Source organism: Ursus arctos, unplaced genomic scaffold (assembly GCF_023065955.2).
Source record: "Ursus arctos isolate Adak ecotype North America unplaced genomic scaffold, UrsArc2.0 scaffold_10, whole genome shotgun sequence".
Taxonomy (NCBI): domain Eukaryota; kingdom Metazoa; phylum Chordata; class Mammalia; order Carnivora; family Ursidae; genus Ursus; species Ursus arctos.
In genome coordinates this window covers 14,131,038-14,152,971 of record NW_026622764.1, presented here as the reverse complement: position 1 = coordinate 14,152,971, position 21,934 = coordinate 14,131,038, and the positions used below count along the sequence as shown (strand labels likewise).

The following is a 21,934-nucleotide window of genomic DNA, read 5'->3' as shown; positions in this document are numbered from 1 at the left end:
TTCCCTACTATTTCACCCTGCTGGCATTTATACTCGCGAGGGCACAAATTATTGTCTTTAGTGCTCACTAAAGCATCCCAAGTACCTAAAAGCAGCTAGTACATAGTACTGACTCAAATATTTTTGGATTAAATGTATGAATCTTGTGTCCTTATTCATCATTCATTTTTCCATTGTCAGGATATAAGTTACATGAGGGCAGGGTCCTTTTTGGTCTTGTTTAATATATGGTAAATGTTTAGCAAGTTTTGTTTTTTGTTTTTTTAAGATTTTATTTATTTGAGAGGGAGGGTGCGCGCGCGGTGGTTGGGGTGGGGGAGAGGAGTTGACCGGAGGGGCAGAGGGAGAGGGAGAAGCAGGGAGCGCAATGCAGGGCTGGATCCCAGGACCCTGAGAGCATGACCTGAGCTGAAGGCAGACGCTTAACCCTACTGAGCCACCCAGGCACCCCAGTGTTTAACAAGTTCTTATTGGAAGACATATATGAATATGTACTATGAAAAAGTTATTGCCTCTGCTTACGGTATACTGAGTTAATACATTATGCATACAGGTAGCACAGCGTGTATCCATCACTCATAGGCAGCTATCTATGGTGGATAAAGAGTGTTATACAATAAAGTAAACAATGAACTGCTCATATAAATAGTACTTTACGGGAGGCAGTATGTAGGGTTATGGTTGCCCCAAAGTTACAATCATGTAGTGAACTGGAATACACTCAGTATGTAACACTGTATATTTCATAACACTCCTTAGTTCATTTTTTCTGCAGTTTGCTCTGTCTATGCAAACTCTTCTACTCAACTTCCTCAGGAAAAAAAAGCCACTGCTTTGCTGATTATTTGCAAAACTGCTTACCCTGGGGGCTTTTTTGTTTTTGTTTTTGGTTTGTTTACAAAAATGAAAAAAAAAGTTGTTTCAGTATATAGGAGCACTTTGCGTTCTTGAAGGAGAGCTTCATGCGCCAATGACTTACATAATCTATTTTGTTTTTCATGTGTATCGAAGGGCATTCACATCTATATATTCCTGTGTGCAAACGTAGGGGATGCGAAACTATTCTCTGTGATTGTTTGGATTGTTAATCTCGCCAGGGTTTCCTCAACATTCTCCAAGGCAGTTTCTGGCACCAAAGGGAAAATGGAGAAGTTGAGATGCAATTTTATCTCCCAATTGAACTTGATTAAATGGGGACTGTTCTAATCAAAAGTTTGAATCCTAGGGGAGTGCAGTGTTGTTAATGGGTTTGAGAATATTCGAGAACAGGGAAGAAGAGTACTAAAGTCACGGTGGAGAAGGAAGCAGGCAAGAAAATAATTGTAGTAAAGCTTATTAAGGCATAAAATTAGGTGAACAAATTGCTTCACAGATAGTGTTAAGCTCATTGCTAGACTGGCAAAGGAAGTGGAAGAAAGCTCTTTGAAAACATTATTTTTATTATTTTAATAATTTGTGTAGGATTCATAGTAGCTGCAATCTGTTAGCCAGAAACAATTGCCAGCTGGTGTCATCGTGGAGTAACTGTAGCAGGCTGAATGCAAACATGTTTTTCCTTTTACCTGGAGAGCATTCAATTTTATAAAGTTTCTATTCATTTTCACCTGAACTTGAGGTCTGCCCTTATAGATAAGGAAACCTGTTTATTGCATGTTTTAAGAGCTTTGATTAGGTTCACACCAAGTTCCACAACTGTAATAGGGAGACCACACCTGGGACAGACAGTGTTTACACAACTAATATCACCTTTCCTTAAAAATGTATACTTAAGGGGGGGCACCTGGGTGGCTCAGGCGGTTAAGCGTTCAACTCTTGATTTCAGCTCAGGTCATGATTTCAGCTCAGGTCATGATCTCAGGGTTCTGGGATGGAGCCACTCATCAGGAGTAGGGAGTCTGGGATTCTCTCTCTCTCTCTCTCTCTCCCTCTCCTTCTGTCCCTCCCCACTGTGTGCTCTCTCTCTAATAAAAATAATAAATCTTTTAAAAAAGGCATACTTGGGTACATGCTTGAATTGTCTGTGTAATTGCTTGATTCCGTGCATTGCTGTCCTTGTGGTTACCTCGAGGAAATGGTGGCACTCCGTTAGTTATTTTACTGAAAGCAAAAGCAGATTTCTGGGATAATGTACTTTGAAAAGGGTTAAAGCGCACTTATTTATGGAAATATACATTTTGTTAGTCACATAACTGTGATATTTGTCATCATATTTTCTTCCGAAATTCTCCTAAATAATGTCTTTTAACAAGGACATAATCGTGTTACGAGTGTTATTGTCTTTCTCTTGTTTATCTGGAAACGGACAGAATAGGTGCCAAAATACTGCAGGATGTAGAGATCACTCGGCTTTGCCTATAAAGCCAGAGGGAGAGGGAAAATAATTTAATTGTTCTATTGCGATTCCATTGCCTCTTCCTGCCTCTTGACTCAAACGGTCTCAAGAGGAGAGAGAGGAAATTATGGGCTCTTTTGTTGATGTTCACTGGGTTTCTTCAATGGCAATTTGAATGTATTTTGGGGGATGTTAGTGGTCGCTAATCCTGGCTCTGCTTTCTCCTGGGTGCCCTTGGTTCCATCTCCTCATCTCTGAAATGGGATATTATACTTCTCTTATCTCCTTCGAATGTTCTGAGGAGCAAATGAGATAACATCTAGAAGTGCTTTCCACTCAACAAATTGCTGAAGCATTCAGGTTACACATTTGGGTAGCTAACAAGGTTATACTTATCCATGTGATATCAAGCGACCTCATAGGAAACGAGAAACTTCTCAAATAATGTAAAAAAGAATAATGAATTTTTACTTTGGCAAAGCAAAGGTGTATATTTTAAAATAAGTAATACCAGTAACCAGATGCATTCAGGAAATCATAGTTGAGTTTTAGTTGTTTTTTCTTTTTTTTTTTGTCCTATCACAGATTTTTTTTGCTTTGGAGAGTAGTGTGATGCCATTAATAGGATTGTACACTTCAAGTGAGAGAAAAATAAATAGATTAAGCTTTAAAGAAGCTGATTCATCTTGCTCAACACCTTTTTTACTAATACAAGCTCACACAGTATCAGGAAGGACACTGTTTGTGGTTGTTTATAGAGTTGAAAAGAGGAAAGGAAGCAGAGGCAGGGAAGCCTTTTTGAGAAAAATCCCACCTGCCTAGAACAATAAGAATAACTTCCTATGGGAAAGAGTATCCCTGAAAGAGATCCTGATCTTAACTGATGGTTTGAAGAGGACAGTCTGACAAATGGAAGAGATCAGTACAGTGTCTCAAGAAAAGACAAGTACCGCGCAGATCCATAAAGAGGCCAGGCAGGAAGGTGACTGCTCTAAAGGCATGGGATACCAGGCTAGCCAGGAGGGACATGATGATCTGGGCAAGGAGATCAAATTGCATTGTTTCCCTCTTCAACACACTGCCACTCTCCACTTGGGTCAAGCAAGTATAGGGATTGTGAATGGTACGTTCTTTCATTACCTGAAAGACAGAAACTGTTATTAAACAGATTTGATTCTCAGGTAAATGTAATAGATGTTTGAAAAATAAAGTTTAAAAAAATCTGCACATAAACAAGAGCTTATTCAGCTTATGAAACAGTGTAGGTCTTATCCACATTGGGGGGGGGTAAGGGGTGAGTCTTGCACATTTAGGAAGTCAATGTGTATTAGTAGGATGAATTTTAAGAGATGACCCCTAAGCTCCTCTTGCATTGGAAGTACTGCATGGTTGTGGGCTGGTTGGTCTGGTGCTGGAAGTAATGAAGTGTGCGTTCAACAAAGAGCCTGATAGCAGGTGCCTAATGGATCACTGATAGATGGACGCCGGTTGAATAAAATTGTAGAGTTGGACACGCCAAGTTTGTAGTTAAGGAGGGACCGGAATAAAACTTGAGCCACAGTTGGAATGTCTTGGGTGGAAATTAAAAGCAGTCTGGAGCCAATTTCCCCAGCCAGCTTGAGTTCAGTCCTGTCTAGGTGAGTCTGCCCAGCGGTGTGCGAGTATATAGGCCGGCCAGATTTGCGTCCATCCTCAGAAAGAGCTGCGGATTTAAAGGTCTCGGATCCGTGCCGGCGGCGCTCTCTCCTCGGGGCCTCTCTCCTTGCTCCGCCTTTGCCTCTCTCCCAAATACCTCCTAGCTCTAGGCTGAGGGGATTCCCACCCCCAGCTGCCTCCTCCAAGCCCCGCGGAGCCCCGGACTCCTCCCCTGGAAACTCCTCCGGGGCTGGGGAAGGCTTTGGCGCATGCTCCGTACCTAGGGCAGGTTTTTGCTGCGGGTAGCAGGGCTCCTGTCACACCGGCTGGCGGGTTGTGGCGGTGCCAGCCAGTGTGTGCGAGTGTGCCTGCGTGCCCGCGCCTGGGCGGACAGACCCAGAGCAGCAGTGCGACTCTTCCCGGAGAGGCGGCTCCGCACCGACGCCTCGCCGGCAGCCGCCGCGGGGGCTCCTCTGCAAACTTGCGGCAGGCGCCGTCTGCCCTCGCGGCTCCAGCGCCCGGCGACCTGAGAGCAAAGGCGTCGGGTGCGCGTTCTGGGCGCGGTGCCCGCGGCCGGCCCGGGCGGCGGGGCCGGGCCGCGCCTTCGCCCTTGGCCCGCGCCCTGGCGAGCCTCATGCAGCCCCCGCGCTCGCGGCCACAGCCGCCCCGCTGCCCCGGGCCGGAGCAGGACCCGAGCCGCGCTCCCCAGCGCCTGAGCGCCTGAGGGCCGGCGGCGGGATGCCCCGCGTGGCCTGAGAGCACGCGCCGCGCCCGGGCAGGAGCGGGGAGCGGGCCAAGCCGGGCGCTCCCGGGAGCGCAGGGCGCCCCACGCCGCAGCCGTAGCCGCGCGCGCCGGCGCCCGCCTCCCCGCTCGGCTCGCAGGCCCTGGCGCTGCCAGCCCGGGGGTGCCGGAGTGCCGCGGGGCCGCCAGCCAGCCGCACGCCTCGGCGTCAGGGGCATGGAGGAGCGGCGGGCTCGGAGCCGCGCCCCGGAGTCCCCGAAACTTCCGAGCGGGCGCCAGTCCGCGCCGCTGCCGCCGCCGCTTAGCCTGCCGGCCTGAGAGCGGGACCATGGATGAAAGGTTCAACAAGTGGCTGCTGACGCCGGTGCTCACTCTCCTCTTCGTGGTCATCATGTACCAATACGTGTCCCCCTCCTGCACCAGCTCCTGCGCCAACTTCGGGGAGCAGCCCCGCGTGGAGGAGGCCGGCCAGCCCGCCGCCCCGAGTCCCGCCCGCCGGGCACAGGCGCCGCCTGAGGAGTGGGAGCGGCGGCCCCAGTTGCCCCCGCCGCCCCGGGGGCCGCCCGAGGGGCCTCAGGGGGCCGTGGCGCCAGAGGACGAGGACGAGGAGCTCGGGGAGCCGGAGGAGGAAGAAGAGGAGGAGGAAGAGGAGCCGGACCCCGAGGCCCCCGAGAATGGCTCCCTGCCCCGGTTCGTGCCGCGCTTTAACTTCACCCTGAAGGACCTGACCCGCTTCGTGGATTTCAATATCAAAGGGCGCGACGTGATCGTGTTCCTGCACATCCAGAAGACCGGGGGCACCACGTTCGGCCGGCACCTGGTGAAGAATATTCGCCTGGAGCAGCCGTGTAGCTGCAAAGCGGGTCAGAAGAAGTGCACCTGCCACCGGCCCGGCAAGAAGGAGACGTGGCTTTTCTCCCGCTTCTCCACCGGCTGGAGCTGCGGGCTGCACGCCGACTGGACGGAGCTCACCAACTGCGTGCCGGCCATCATGGAGAAGAAGGACTGTCCCCGCAACCACAGCCACACCAGGTACTGTCTCCGGCCCCCTCTCGCTTCCTGCCACTTCCCCGCCCCTCTCCCCTCGGTCCAGACCCTGAGCGGCCCTGCGCAGTCTGAGCGTGCGGGAGGTTCCCTAGCGTCTTCCAGTGGTTGGGGCAGGGGCTTTGGGAGCGGGATAGGAAACCTCTGGATACCGTCCTGTCTTGAACTCACTCCTCCCCTCCTCCCTCCCCTTCCTTCTCCCCGCCGCTTCCCGCTACCCCCCTTTCACCTTCAAAGGTGAAAGGTGTCCGGAGCAGTCGTGTGTGTTCTTCCTTGTGCCTAGGACCGCGTGGCCTCCCGCCCACTGTGGAGTGGAGGGGAGGCCTGGGTTAGACTAGCGAGGTCGGATCTTGTACCTAAATTGTGTGCGTGGAAACCCAAACCCGGTAAAAGGCAGGAGGAACTGGGCATAGAGAGGCAGGGCAGGCGTTTTCCAGGCACGCTGAAGCCAGAGACGAGTCTAATCCCTCTATAAGTGGCTCTTGGGTGGCTCCTCGCCAGCTCGGGGAAGCAATCCTCCTGATGTGTCGAAGACCCACTTTCAAATTCCTGCTGTACCTCGATAACCCTAATTCTGGAGATGGTCTTTGTTGCTGAGCAATTCCAGGATTTGGACTCATGCTGTTCTCAGCAAGATTTCCACTCTCCCCCGGACCAATCCATCCACATATTCCAGAGGTACTTGTTAAATGCCGACTGTGTGCCTGGCAACGTGCTACGTGGACACAAAGATAAAATAAGTAAAGTCTCTTCCTTTCAGGATAGGTAGTTTTTTCTCCCCCACAGCCCCCTTTTTAAAAATAGTAATTCTGCTGAGAATTAGGAAAGTTTGAAATCTTAATAGCCAATGAAACTGCTTACATTATTAACATCCCTGGAGAGAGGCATGGGCTTTAGAATTTGGTTGAATGTTCTTTCTGCCCACTGCAATTTGAAGATTAATCTGACATGCTTGCTCAAGGGACTAAAATATTAAAAGCTTGGAACACTAGTTTATTGAAGTTTTTATCTCAAAGGTTTCAAACAATTTGGTGTAAGGAAATAGGAATTTAAAAACTCAAGCTCAATATGTTGATATCAGATAGCTCTTGCATTTGACATTATGGAAAAACTTCATTTACTGGAAGCTACCCAGATCTGAAATTCACCACCACTGAAGCATCTAATTCTACTTCATTTCTCCAAGAATGAGCAAAATTTCATTATGGGATTTTTTACTCTGGCAGTTTTTCAAATACTTTCTCTCCTCCCTGCTCCTTTCCCTGTTTAATGGAAATTGGTTAGAGTAGGAAACTGGTTGGACTTGGAATGAAGGCATTAGGCTCCTTCCTTAGCATATTTTAAGGACCTTTTACTTTTAAAAATTATCAACTGTGTAGTATTTTAGATCCTGCCCCTCAGTTTTAGCTTAAAACAGTTTTTCAATTAATTATTACTTTCAAACTTCCTACCAGACAGGACTATTATTTCAATGAGAGACAATCTTTGCTGCATTTTACCCCAAATTGCACCTTTTGTATTTCAGCCTCTCTATATTAATTACTGACTGACCCCAACGAATTTGGTACTTTGATTCCCAGTTTCTATTTTGGTAAAACTAGAGCCTTTGATTATCACAGAGAAACATCGAATGACTCTGCAGTAGGGATTGGCATTCTATTCTTCCAATATATATATAAAAGTCTCAGGGGATAGATGAAGAGTTTTGGAGGAACAAGAGGTTATGGAACCTGAAAACAATTGAATTTTTGCTTAGTGATGCAATACTGCTTCTGCTATAGACCCTACATGGATTAAGCAGTAAGGTCTCACTCCTATAGGAAATACTCAGTTATCTCTCTACTCTGTGACGTAGGAAAATTCCACCTTGCCTATTTGAACATATGGTTTCTATGTCAAATGCTTCTCTCTGTTTAGAGATGGACCATGAACATTTATTTCTCTCTGAATCACAGGTTATCAGATAATCAACCTGCACCAGGTTGCTTTTTATTATTTTTTTTATTTTTAAATTTTCATGGTAGGCTTTTTTTGGGGGGGGCTGGTTACCACTCTTTATAATTCCTTTTCCTTTTCTTCTTCACCTTTCTCCCCTTCTCGATATTCTAAGTTACTTCTTTTGCTCTAGATATTGTAGGAAGGAATGGTTGTGGCTTACGTGAGGCGCCCTGCATTAAAAGTTATAGGGAAAAAGTTGAAGGGATGTCCAGTAGCATCTTCCTCAGAGAGAAGATTGAATTAGTGGTCTGTCATTGGAATGCCTGTGTACAGCATTCTACAGCCAACTAGATTAGCCTGGATAATGGAGGGTACATTTCCACAATGCAAAATGGCAGATAATCTATTGCTACATAATGGGAACAAGGTTCTTCAAATAGGGCTGACTCCAAGCAAAATTGAGAAGTAGATCATGTTGATTTTAGTTCCCTAGTCTTTTTGCTTTTGGCCCCCCTTGAGGTCCCCCTCCCCATTTCTCACAAGGATTAGGGCCTTTATAAGTCATGTAGTGAGCAAGAGCAAGGATTCTGGATTCAGACGGGTATGGCTCTTGTGTGTAACCAAGAGTGGCCCCTACTAGCTATGTAACCAGAACTGTGTTACTCCTTCTGAGCCTCAGATCCTTCATCTTTGAAGCATAGGTAGTAATTAGTACTTCTCTTACAGAGGTGTTGTGAGAACTGAAGGAACAAATGTGTGCAAAATGCTTAGTGCAGTGTCTACATACACTTACTCTGCAGGTGTATAGTAACAGTTAACATTCGTTGTTAATTGTAGTAACACTGTTTTCCCACGTCAAGGCTTTCTTCGTTGAAAGGATCTGAGGTCATTTCCTTAGAGCAGCTCATTGTAAATGGATCACCTTATTTTGTAGAGATGCTGTTTTATGATTACTTGTATTGAGACAGAATCCTAAGTTCTAACCTTAAGAAATAAATGGAAAATTGTGGAAATTTGGGCATCAATCAATGCAGGGGGCATCAATCAATACAGGGACACAATATTAATTGGGTATATATTCTGTTGGTGACAAAACAAACAAACAAACAAACAAAAACCAACCTCTCTGGAATGGTGTGAGCAAGTGGGAATATTGAGGACCAAAGGCAGAAGTGGGAAGCCCACTCTGAAAGGAGATGCATGGTTTGGATGAAGGAGCCATCATATGGACTATATGGACCCAGGCAGGGACAAGGCTCTGGGACTGGCAGTTTGGATCCAGCACAGAGGGCTTTTTTTGACCACAGAGATTAGTTAGAGTAAAATAAGAAGGAAATCAGAAGGTGGCACATATGAATGACGTCTTCGATCCTATCACTGATGATTTCTTCTCATTATTTTTCTTTTGCTTCCTTCTGCAACTATCTTTTTGGTAGGTTATTCTTTCTTATTATTCTTGTGCTACCTTCCTTATTACTGCATTTCCTTCTTTTATCTGCATGTTCAGGTCTTTAGAAGACTGTTCTTTACCATTGTTGAGTATGGATAGAATCATAACATTTTATGGCTAAAAAAGACTGAAGAGGTAATCAAGTCCTATAATATGTGCGGCAAATGGGCAACTTAATTCTAAGGAGGTGAAATGGTATATCTAAGGTTTCTTCAGGGAACTTGAATCTTCATTTTAATAAGTTATATTTGATGTTTTGGTGTTGTTTTCTTCTATTTACTTTGAAAAGTATAGTGGATAGTGTTTTTAAGCACTGATGATGTGCCAGGTACTGTGATAGTTCTGGCAATATAGTTTTGAATAGTGTCAACTTAGGCTATTAGCAAAGAAAGACCTTGATCTTCTTTGGTAGGTGAGTATCACTCTCATTCTTAAATAATGGTAGAAAGAGATTCTTTTTTTTATTTAAGATTTATTTATTTTAGAGAAAGAGAGCAAGAGCGTGTGTGTGGGGAGGGGCAGAGGGAGAGAATCTCCAGTAGACTCCATGCTGAATGCAGAACCCCATACGGGGCTCGATCCCACGACCCACGAGATCATGACCTGAGCCGAAACCACGAGTTGGCCACTCAACCAACTGAGCCACCCAGGCGCCACCTTGCTGGAAAGAGAGTCTATTCACACCTTTTGTGGGGTCAGATAGTGATTTTTCCCTCTGATGACCTGCTTTCTGTTGGTCCTGTTGGACTAGTTGGAATCTTATGAATATCGTAGTAGACAGGACCTTCTGTGTTGCAAATGATACGAACCTAACTCAAACTCAGTTCATCCACAGGGGGAGTTATTGGCTTAATAACCAGACCACAGGAAATGCAGGGGTAGAGTAGGTTCCAAGAATGACTGGAACTGGAGGTGTGGGGTCTTTCTCCCCACACTCCTTTGGATATTGACCTCATCAAATTGGCTTATTCCGTGAAGTCGGTAAATGGCTATCATATCTAGTAGTTCCACAGGCCAAGCAGATAGCAAGCTTTCTCCATGTTCCAATTTAAAATCTTGGGGAAGGCCGATTAGTCAAACTTGGATCTTGTGACTGTCCTTCCTGCCAGTCCATGTGGCAAGGGTGATGAGGTTTTCAGACCCACCTGATATCATAGTACCACCCGTGGGACTGGTGTGTGTGTGTGTGTGTGTGTGTGTGTGTGTGTGTGTGATGATAAGAAGGGGACCTCACATAGATAAAGCTCCCACATAGACCATCGGGTTCTGGATAGTCTTTCCAGTTGTGTCCATTACAGGTGTAAGTGAATAAAAAAATAAAAAAACTTTCAGATCTCTCCTTTGCATTCTTGCATGTAGGAACATTTTTAAGTCAAACTACAGCCCAGGTTACAGACAGCAGCTGGAAACCATGTCAGATGAGGAATAATTTGAAGAAAACAGAAGTATCTAATATGGAGGGGGAAAAATTAAGGAGAGACGTAAAAATCGCCCTCCAATAGTCAAAGGAGGAAGGTGCAGAAAATGGAGAAAGCTTGCTCTGTATTTCTCCAAAGGATAGAACTAGGATATGTGGGATACCAGTGGTAGGATAAGCTTTCAACTCAGAGTAAGAAAGAACTTCTTTTTTTTTTTTTTTAAAGATTTTATTTATTTATTTGACAGAGATAGAGACAGCCAGCGAGAGAGGGAACACAGCAGGGGGAGTGGGAGAGGAAGAAGCAGGCTCATAGCGGAGGAGCCCGATGTGGGGCTCGATCCCATAACGCCGGGATCACGCCCTGAGCTGAAGGCAGACGCTTAACCGCTGTGCCACCCAGGCGCCCCAAGAAAGAACTTTTTAAAATTTGTAGCTGTCTTGGGTACCTGAGTGGCTCAGTCAGTTAAGCCTCTGGCTTAGGCTTAGGTCACTATCTGAGGGCTCTGGGATTGAGCCCCACGTTGGCTCCTTGGTCAGCAGAGAGTCTGCTTGTCCCTCCATCCCTCCCCCTGCTCGTGCTCTCTCTCTCTCTCAAATAAATAAGTAAAATCTTTAAAAAAAAATCTGCAGCTGTCTCAAATGAGAATGAACTCTTTTGTGCCCCAGCGTACTCCCTAGCAGTGAAAACTTTAAATGTGGCTGATCAACCAGTGATGTTGTGAAAGCAGTTCCTTCCCCAAGGAAGGGGTGAGCTTGTATGGCCTTCTATTTTAAGGTTCTGGGTTCTCATCTTAGCTGAATTCAAGGTATCTTTCTTTACCCCTTTCCTGCCCCATGCAGAGAAAACAAAATGGAAAAAAAAAAACCCAAAAATATTACAAATGAACTCCTCATTTCTCAAACATTTGTAGATATTTCTCCAATGGTAGAACGGTACAGACGATGGCATAGACTGTTGTATTCATTCAGGGCTAAAAGCAATGGATAGGTCCTGTGTGCTAGAGCGCTGCTTCTTTCATAATCAGTATAAAATGGTAAGATGAGAAGATAGAGCACCAAAAGCCATCACTTAGCACCAAAAGCTGTCACCACTTTGAAACATCATCTGGGTATTGCTTTTTCCTGTAGACAGCAGGCTAAAATATATAAGGAGGCTGCAGAGGTCTGTTTCAGACTATCTAGAATATTATGGCCCATACTGCTTTCTAAAACATAATCTTTTTGATGTCTCTTCTAATTAGAAATGTTGAACTGCGAAGAAGGTTAATTTTCACCATCAGGTTTGTGCGCTGTGTGAAACGAAGGAGATAAGAGATTGTTCTGTCTATATGCCATATCCACTTCTACGTTCATTTCTACGTTCATTACAGAGTCTCTGAAAGTATTGCTTCTGGTCCAAACCACCAATATTTGCTATAAATCAGAAGGAGGTTGAATTAAACCCAGTTCTTTTTTTTTTTTTTTTTTTTGAGTTGTGAAGATAAAACTGGAACCAGTAAATGGTGATGGAGGATTTATTTTTCTGCCTTTTTCTTGCTGGTTACCTTGGGATGTTGGCAAGGGTTGATATTTTAGAGAAATACAAATGCTCATGTAATAATTGGAAACTAGGTAAATTTAGCCACTAACAATGTGGATTGGCTTAATCTTAGACTCTTACATTATTATTCCCCAAAGCTAATTATTGCCATCTCATTTTTACTAAGGACAATCAGAAGCTTATGGCATTTGAAAGTTACTTATGCTTGATAATGAATTAAACAGGTTTAATTGAGACTGCCAAATCTTAATGTGATTTTAAGACTCGTGAAATAAATTATTGGGCCAAGAAATAAGTTTAGTATGAAAACAATTAAATGGGGAACCCAAATTAATATTTTCTAGTCATCAATTATCTTGTTTTTGAGTTTGTTAAATTATGGATATCATATATAAATTCTCTGTTGATTTTAATTGGTTAATATAACTTTATTTTAATTATAGCTAAACGTTTAACTGCGTGTTGGGAAGTATACTGGACAGTTAAGTTAGACAGTGTTACTTGTTTGTATCTCCTCTACCATATACAGTTGCTCTGTAAAACCCACATAAAGTTCCCAAGCCCAGAAACTGACCTATAAAAAATGCTCAATACATGTCAGCTAAAAATCTATCGTACGTTCTAGATTACCTTGTAAAAATATCAGCATAACTTGACCAGATTGTGGTTCTTTATGAAATGATCCAATGTTCTATGTCATGACTCTCTTAGGTGAAAATCCTGATTGTTAGTCATTGCCATCCATAATTAGCAAGATGTTAACTGCCCTGATCCTCTAGAGGAGGAGTAAAAGTCAGAACAGAGGCCAGGACTTATTGAACCATTCTAGAAGGTTTCTCCTGTGAGACAGTATGCTAGAAGTCAGGAATTCCTTTGGGTACAAGATTAATCTCATTCATTCTCACTTTAGGGAAAAAAAATCAGCCTAACCAGAGAGCGTAGACTCCTTGATGTAGGTTGGGAGGCTGAGGAAAGTCTAAACAATGTGGTCCGGATTACTCCTGGTTGAAGTCAGACGGTTGAGGTGGTTGTGGTTGGAGAGTGTGATATTGAAGAGCATTGGAAGGAGACCCTCAATTAGGAAAAAAAATCTTCAAGGGAAATTGGCAGAAATCAGTGACAAATTTATCAGCCACTGAAAATCACTGGAAATTGTGCTGATGCCCAGTTTGTGAGTGCCATTTGGGTGATGTTTACCAGCATGGGCTGTGGTATCAAATAAACTGGATTTTTTTTTAACTTAGAATATATGTCTCTCTCTTTTTTTAAAATTTAAATTCAAGTTCGTTAACATATAGTGTGGTGTTACTTTCAGGAGTAGAATTCAGTGACTCATCACTTACACACAACACCCAGTGCTCATCCCAGCAAGTGCCCTCCTTCCTGCCCATCCCCCCTCTAGTCCATCCCCCCACCCACCTGCCTGGCACAGTCTCTTACTCCCATGGAACCCTGAAGAAGTCAGTTACCTCTTCTGTCCTCTGATTTCCTTCTCTGGAAAATGGGAGGAATAGTGGTACTACCGCTGGGGAGTCCTAAGAGTGTACAGAGCCTGACACATGTAAGAGCCATTATTTTGTTCTCACGGGGCTTGTCTTGCACATCCATGCTGTTGTGCATAAAAATAAAATGATGAGAGGCAACCTGTACCATCCTTTTTGAAGCTGGAACTTCTCATCCCGAGTGATGCAAAAGAGAGGCCATAAATGGTAAAAGTGAACGTTAATTTGTAAGTCACCGTGGACACTCAGGGGGCACTTAACGCTGTTGAATGGAAACTTGCCTTCTTTCTTCAGCATATCATTTTATTTTTTTTTAATGGGAAATTAATGAAACAGCAGCAGAAATGTTTAAAACACACACAATTAAATTCATAAATGGAGCAATCCTGCAGTGAAATTGAATTAGTTGCCTGTGGGCACATAAATATTTGCAGTTCATCGCAATTATTAATATCTTACAATGCTTTTATTGGTAAGTACGGTGCCATTTGCTATCAGAACCTTGCATTTAACACCATGTGTTCACGGTTACCCCTGCATTCTGGTTTCTTTATAAACATAAGAGGGTAGAATAACCTTCTTGCTGTCCTCCAGATTTATTTGTTAGATTTTACAGAGTATATATTCCAAAGGAATCAAGGTTATGGATGTATGACTGTAAACCTGGATGATAGCTTCCATATTTTGTGGACTCTAATTATGAACTTGTAGAATTTTATAGGTTTGCTTAAAAAGTGAAAACCTAGATCTAGAGAGAAGGGTACATGTGACTTTAAACACAGATAGGTGGTAACTTGACCTGCGTGGGGAAGTCTGAAGGAAAGATCTGTGGAGTACGGCGAGAAACAAGGTGACATACCCCAGAAGAGAGACCAGACACTGATCGTGTAGAGTGTGAATTAGCAGGATGCTACAGCGGGGGGAGAGAAGGAGGACAAAAGTAGTCAAGGTGAAGGATGAAATCCTAAAAACTGAATTCCAGAAGAATATTGAAAGTGGAGGCCAACAGTTTATCTCCTAGGCACTGGTTTGTCTCATTAGTCCATTTATGGGTGGTCATCCGCTATCTAGGCGGCTGTCCGCCTGGGAGGGCCGGTGTGCTTAAATGCTGCTGGTGTTCTTTTATTTCCTTCTGCGTTCTTCTTCTGTGACATGGGGAGCTGTATTTGTTTCGTCCTGGCAGCAAACAGAGGCATGCTCTGGAATGGCGAAGGGGCTAGTACAGAGGTAGGAGGGGCCTCCCCACAGGAGCTGCTCGCAGAAAGCAGCCCCCGCCAGAAGTACGGAGCTAAGGCAGAGAGGGCGGGTGGGGAGGAAATCGCTTGATCACTTTCTCCTCCCACTCATCCCCCGGTCCCCTTCCATGGTCTTCCGCTGGCTGAATACACACGGAAGCTCAATGACTAGAGAGTCATGTGACACAATGCGTGTGCTTTCCCAAGGCAGAGAAAGGCAGAGAGTGGATTTGGGTTTGGAGTGGCTGGGTGGGATGAAAATGGAGAATAACGTGCACAGTGCCTTTAAATAGCTTGAAATTTCTTCTAATCCATCTTATGAATGTCCCATTCAGTTCTACAAACAAGACCAAGTACACATATCCATTCTTTTAGTACCTGAACCACATGTTTTCTGTATGGACCATTAGTCTCCACCTAAAGAATGGTGAATTGAGCAAAGGACATTGAGCAGAGGAGCGATCACCATAAACAAGCGACTTTTCCCCGAATAGGAGAAATGGTGCTAAATTTGGGTGGTTTGTCACTGTACCCCAGAATCAGCTGGTAATGGTAACACATTTGGGCAGTTATATCTGTATGATGATGCATCGTGGACAACACACATTTTATATTATATCTGCATGTGGTATTTTATAACTTTGAAGTCTTACAGCAATATTAGTTAAGACAGGACAAAATAGTTTGCAAAACTGGGTGTAGTCTGCAAAAGCATGCTTGTGAAATGAGCTGCTTCCTGTTTAGATTTTCTTCCAAGAACATTAGGAATGTTAAAAGTAATGTTATTGTGGCTTTTAGTCTCTGAAGGTAAAAGGTGAGGAAAGAAAAAAAATTGTATCAGATTTGAAACTATTTTCATGTTTTTGGTTTTAATTAAGACTTTTGAAATACTATTTCCATATTTATCTTGGGGAAGATATGAGACACTTGATACTATACATATGTGCAACACTCTGCAAAACATTAGGCACATGGAATCTCCTAACATTAGATATTGAAAAATAGTTGAAGATACCTGAGAAAATTTGAGTAACAACTATCAAGTCACTGCTTTAATTTCAAGAGTCAAAATGTCATGAGTAAAACACTATTCAATGTATTATGCATTTGTAGGTGACAAAACCAATATTCAGCGCAGTGTCTGTTCCTAGTACATCTGTTAAGCTTGGTGCATATGTGTTAAGGTTATTTCTTTTTTTTCTTTACGTTTAAAAAAGATTTTTGTTTATTTGAGAGAGAGAGAAAAAGTGCGAGTGCATGAGTAGGGGGAAGGGCAGAGGGAGAGGGAGAAGCCGACTCCCTGCTGAGCTTGGAGCCCATTGCAGGGCTCAGTGCAGAGCTCCATCCCAGGACCTGGAGATCATGACCCGAGCCAAAGTCAGACGCTTAAACGACTGAGCCACCCAAGCGACCCTTCCCAAGTTCATGTCTTCCATCCCTTGGAGGGAATTTTGCGTTGCTGGGAGCAACATCATCCATGACGAACTTACCCAGCTCTGCCCTCTTTTTCACAGTTCCACAACACAACGCTCTTTTTGTTCTCTGGGACCCCATCCTGTGACCTGTAAATGGAAGGATCATCTTCAGGCCCTCAGGTCTGTGTGAAAGTTTCTTGCCATGATAAACTTGCCTTGGGAATTATATTCTGCCGGCTGTGAAAGTTATCAGCTCTAAGGAGCCTGCGCTCCATTTTCTTTTCTTTTCTTTTCTTTCCTTTTTTCTTTTCTTTTTTTTTTTTTTTAAGATTTTATTTATTTATGTGACAGAGAGACAGCCAGTGAGAGAGGGAACACAAGCAGGAGGAGTGGGAGAGGAAGAAGCAGGCTCCCAGCGGAGGAGCCCGATGTGGGGCTCGATCCCATAACGCCGGGATCACGCCCTGAGCAGAAGGCAGACGCTTAACGACTGTGCTACCCAGGCGCCCCTGCACTCCATTTTCAACTGAATTTAAGTCCAGTTAACTTAAAGATTCCAGGAGAGGTGTTAGAGAAGTTTTTCTTTCCTTCATAGCTTCATCGAGTTTGTCATTCTGCCTTCCGAACACTCGATGAAAGAGGTGGATTAATGGGTAGTTCTATTTCTAATGTTTCTACTAAGAAACAGTTCTATCAATACTTCTCTTGATAAATAAATATCAAAAGTATTGTGTATAAAAACGCCGGGCAACGTGAAGGAACTCAGGTACATTGCAGCTGTCAAATTTATTATCTGATGTGTATTTAATCCAAAAATATTTGTCAGCTCTCATGGCTCATTCTTTGTCTTTTAAATTCAGACTTAAGCCTACAGCACCACCGCAGATAAATTTCTTTGCTTTGAAAGTTTTATTCTCCAAGTTCCCTATGTGTGCTATAAAGAATAATTAATGTAATGAAAAAATCAATACAGTGTATAAATTATTTAGGCTTTACTATCATTGTAATTTTCTCTTGAACACCTATTGATTGGCGACAATTCATTTGTTAATTTCTTCCTAATAAGATATTCATCGTATTAGGTCTGTAGTAGTGCTGTCCCTGCACCTTCAAAAATAAGTCATGAATTACTAATGATACATGGAGCAAGTTAACCTACTAGTGAGTGCCGTGAGGTGGGAAACAGGCAGAGGGGAGTCATTTGAAATGTGGAAAGCCTATGTAGTCAGACAACCGCTAATAACTAAATGAGTAGACTCTTGTAGGGTATTAATTTGTACTTTAAAATTTTATGTGAATGTATTTTTCCAGGTACAAGAAGGCCTTTGCATTGGCAGATTCTGCCTCAGTAGCATTTTCTAGCCCTGGTAAAATAAAGAGGCAAAGAACATATGTTCTGAAACCCAACTGGGGGTTTAAATCCTGACTTTATTACTTGTTATTATGTGACCTGGCATGAATTGCATAAATTCTCCAGGCCTCGGTTGTTTTTTGTTTTGTTTTGTTTTTATCTGTAAAACAGTGATAAAAACATTTCTATTTGGGGTACGTGTTGGTTTGAGACCTCGGGAGCTTCCTGGGTAAAATCCGAAATACCCCTGTGCATGGAGGGTAAAGAAAGACTGAAGGAAAAGACAGCCACTCCGGACTGGTAGGTGGGAGAGGGGCAAGGGAACTTACCTCTGAGGCTTATCTTGGGCGGCCCCAGGATGAGGAGCTCTCCACACCTGCCTGCCAGAGTCGTAAAAGTTTATATAGAGACCTTAACTGAGTTCAGTCCAGGTGGTCTCAACACTTTCCTATCTCAAGGCTGTGTCCTCAAGACAGCTCCTAGCGTGGGATGTAGGCAGAAAGTGCCTTCCAAGGACAGGGGAGCAGTGGAGAGAAGCCTCCGATTGTCTGGGTCCAGCTTGTGCCTGGTCAGCCAGTGGTCATGTCCTCTAGATGACGTCCTCCAACAGTCATGTGAGTTAATGCACACACACATTTATAGGTGTGTGTGTTTCTTTTTAAATTTAACTTCTAAATCCACAATTGTTTTGGGAGGGATGAGGAATAATCTTCTTAAGTGTCTGCAACAGTGCTCTGGATGAATTGGTTATTAAATGCTGCTTTGATAGTCGTCCACTGAATTTCTTCAGAGGAGTAGGAAAAATCTGAGACCTTTTGGAAACCCAAGGAGACTTGAGTCCAAGAACTCAAACTGCCAAAATTCATGGCAGAGAGAACGTTTGTGTCAGCTTATTTGTACCAGGGAGGCATCTAGATTTGCGATTAAGGGACCATGGTCTGAATCTAGGCTTCTTCATGGGCTTGTTTACTTATCTGTTATGTGGCCTTCCTGCCAACATGTAATTTTCCTGAAGATAGTGACTATTTTGTTTCCCTCTGCATCCTTAGTGCCTAGAATAGTGCCTGGTCATAATGGCTCTCAAATAAATGTTGGCTGAATAACTAAAAGAATGGAAGAAAACAAGCATAAATAAATTTACTAATTTATCGGGCAATTTGGAGAAGAATATGTGTCTTGTCTTCCTTTCTGGAGTTGTTGGAGGTTAAGGAAATGCCAGTGAAAGCACTTTGTAAAGTATAAAGTACTATACAAATTTAAATTTACATTGGCGGTGAGAAGTCTTTTGATATAGAATGGAAAAGGAAGGAAAGTTGGATTTTAGAAATGCAATGAATATATAATTCAGCTTTTACGGAGAGTTTCCAAAAATCAGGAATGACAAAGATGCATTTGAAAAATATGCAAAATACGCATTCAGCTCAACAACTTGCTAGAGGAATGATCATTTTCCTTTAAAACAGGACATAATAGATAATAAAAATCTGATCAAAATGCTTAACTTTTTCTCCTTAGACCATCAGGAAACCTTTTTTCCCCAGGGATTTGGCACAGATCAAGGTATAAAAGTGTGTGTGTGTGTGTGTGTGTGTGTGTGTGTGTGTGTGTTTAACCCAATGCTTTACCCCTTTGAGGAAGCCCTCCTAAAATTGGTATTTTTAATTTTGTATTCGTGGCTTTATTATTATTTTCATATGACAGCTATAAATTATGCCTTTTGGTTAATATGTCCTGAAAGTGAGCTGAGAATGTAACTCGTTTTCATTTAAGCTGATTTAGCATGTGATCATCCACTGAGCTGTTCCTTACATGCTTTTGAAGCTAATTACAGAGAGAGCAAAAAGTTATCTTAGAAGAGAAAATAAAATCTAAAATCAAGAGTGTGCATTATAATAAAGATCTATCAGCGGAAGAGCTTTGCTTAGTAACAAGCTGGTTTTCATACATGAGTGCCTGGTCGCTTCTAGGGGGATGGACACCTTTGCCTGGGTGGAGATCTAGACGTACACAGAACACCTGAGCTAGGCTGGAGACTTCGCGGAAGTTCCATATGCTGATGGAAAACTGCGATCACAGATGTGGTGACTGGCAGCAGGAGGGGATTCAAAAGATCATTTATTGAACTCCGTGTTAACAGCAACAGCCTGAGGCAGGGAGAAGCATCCCCATTTTGCAGATGAAGAATATGAATTTATTTATTAGGATTCTATCAGCTGCTTTTAATAAAAATTCAAATTCAAATTGGCTTAATAATAAGACATTTAAAAAGCACATAACAAGCCCGGAGAGAATTGGTTGATTCTGTCTTGAGAGCATTTTCCAAATCTAATAAAGCAAAGAGGCAAAGCACCTAAGTTTTGGAGCCCAGCTGTGGGTTTAAATCCTGACTCTACCACTTATTGCTATGTGACCTTGCACAGACTACAAGAATTCTTTCGGCCTCAGTGTCTCAATCTGTAAGAGTGATAAATAGATTGCTCCCTGGGATTAGCATGGAGGATCAGAGGAGTTAATGCCCACGGACATTTAGAGGAATACCCGAAACGTAGTATTCATTAAATGGTAGCTATTGTTATTTGTTGGAGGACCAGGTGTTTTTTCACACCTTTATCCTGTCCCCTTAAACTTGCTGACTTGGCTGATAGGCTGCCAGGAGGCTGCAGCTGTTCACGTAGAATTTCCTGGCCAAAGGGACAATATTTAGAGCAGAAAGGGTCACGTTCCCCTCCCTAAGCCCATCAGTGGCAATGGGAATGGGATCTCCAGGATTTGTCCCTGAAGATGGGGATAGGATAACCCTCCCCGGAGTCATGAGTGGATAGAACAAAATCAAGGCTCTCTCACCGAGGGGAAGGGGGGATGGATGTTGGAGAGCCCACCAATAGAATCTCTGTCCTGTTTTAGAGAGACACATGGGATTAAATTGTAAAGCCAGACTTCAAATCCAGGCTTCACTTATAAGTTCTGGGCTGCCAATTATTCTAACTACATCTACGAAAAGGGTTGCATTTCTACAATTAGTCAAAGATGATTCATTGACTTTTTTCATTCATTTCTTTGTTGGTTTAGTGAACGTCAGCCTACATTTATTGAGTGTCTACTACATATCAATCACATGCAGTGCACTTTGGGGGAAATCAGAGGGTGAAGAAATAGTAATTATTGCTGACACACTGTAATTGCTTACTTTGCTTTAGGCTAAGTGCTTTATTATGTAAGTACTTGCATTAAGTAGGTACTATTATCATCTTCATTGTACAGATGAGAAAATGAGGTTCAGGGATGTTCAGTGACTCGTCCATGGTTGCAGAATTAATCATTGGTGGAGCAGCGAGGTATTTTAATCCAGGTGTATCTGATTTCAAAACCATGTCTTTTTTTTTTTTGAGCAGGAAGTAGGAAGGACTTTATTATTACTTTTTATTCAGGTATACTTAACATACAGTGCTATATTAGTTTCAGGTGTACAATATAATGATTCAACAATTCTCTGCATTACTCTGTGCTCATCAAGATAAGTGCTCATCCTCCATGCGGGACCATATCTCTTAATCTCTAGACTGTGCTAGAGATCTGTGGGGATGTGACTGCCGTCTAGGCAGGTAGGAAGAATTCCAGCAGGAGCAAGGCAGGACCACAGGAGAGCTAGGTGGGTTGTTATAATAACCATGTTTTCTAGTTTTTGTATTTCATGCTTTGACATCTGGGGCCTTACTGATCCTGGAGGGATTGCCCCTCCCAGAATTAGCTAGTTCCTAGAGACAAACCAACGAATTCACAGCCCATTTCCCCAACTGTTTCCTTTATCAAGCTCTTCGACTGCAGGCCACTACCTGCCCTATGCTAATCACCTGAGGGCCAGGTACCAGACAGTTTAGCACAGCCACCATACCCCAGAGCCCGCAGCAATTACTCCATCTAGCCAGTCCTGAACTGGCGTACCCTGCCTCCCTTGTTCCTGCCCTCAGAAACCACAACGAAGGCTCTCGTCCAAGCTTTCCTCCTCGTTTCCGCTGCCACCTGACAGCGGCCTTTCCCGTGTGGTCTGCTGTGGCATGCTAGGGGTCTGTGAGTATACAAAACTCCTTCCTTCATGGCAGTCGTTTCTGCGTCTGCTTTTCTTACCATACATGATTCAAACAAATCCTAGGTATCCTTAACACAGCTTCCAAGAATGGAACTCCAATATAGGACAAGGACTCTGGTTACTCAAAAGCAGAAAAATGGCAAAAGTTGGTTCAGAAGCAGAGTAAAAACCAGTGATCAGAGTACAGATGCAAGGTCAAGTTGAGACTGGGTCCTGGATTAGACTAATCAGTGCCCTCACACC

General features: G+C 43.5%; 1 protein-coding gene across 1 annotated transcript in view; it reads left to right on the top strand.

Moving 5' to 3' along the window:
• The first annotated feature begins 5,005 nt into the window (after window positions 1-5,005).
• HS6ST3 (heparan sulfate 6-O-sulfotransferase 3) overlaps window positions 5,006-21,934 on the top strand; it is a 627,468-nt gene continuing 610,539 nt past the window's right edge. Inside the window, exon 1 of the mRNA XM_044381903.2 lies at window positions 5,006-5,741. Coding sequence (XP_044237838.1) covers window positions 5,038-5,741 — 704 coding nt within the window. The 5' untranslated portion in view covers window positions 5,006-5,037. The remainder of the gene's footprint in view (window positions 5,742-21,934) is intronic.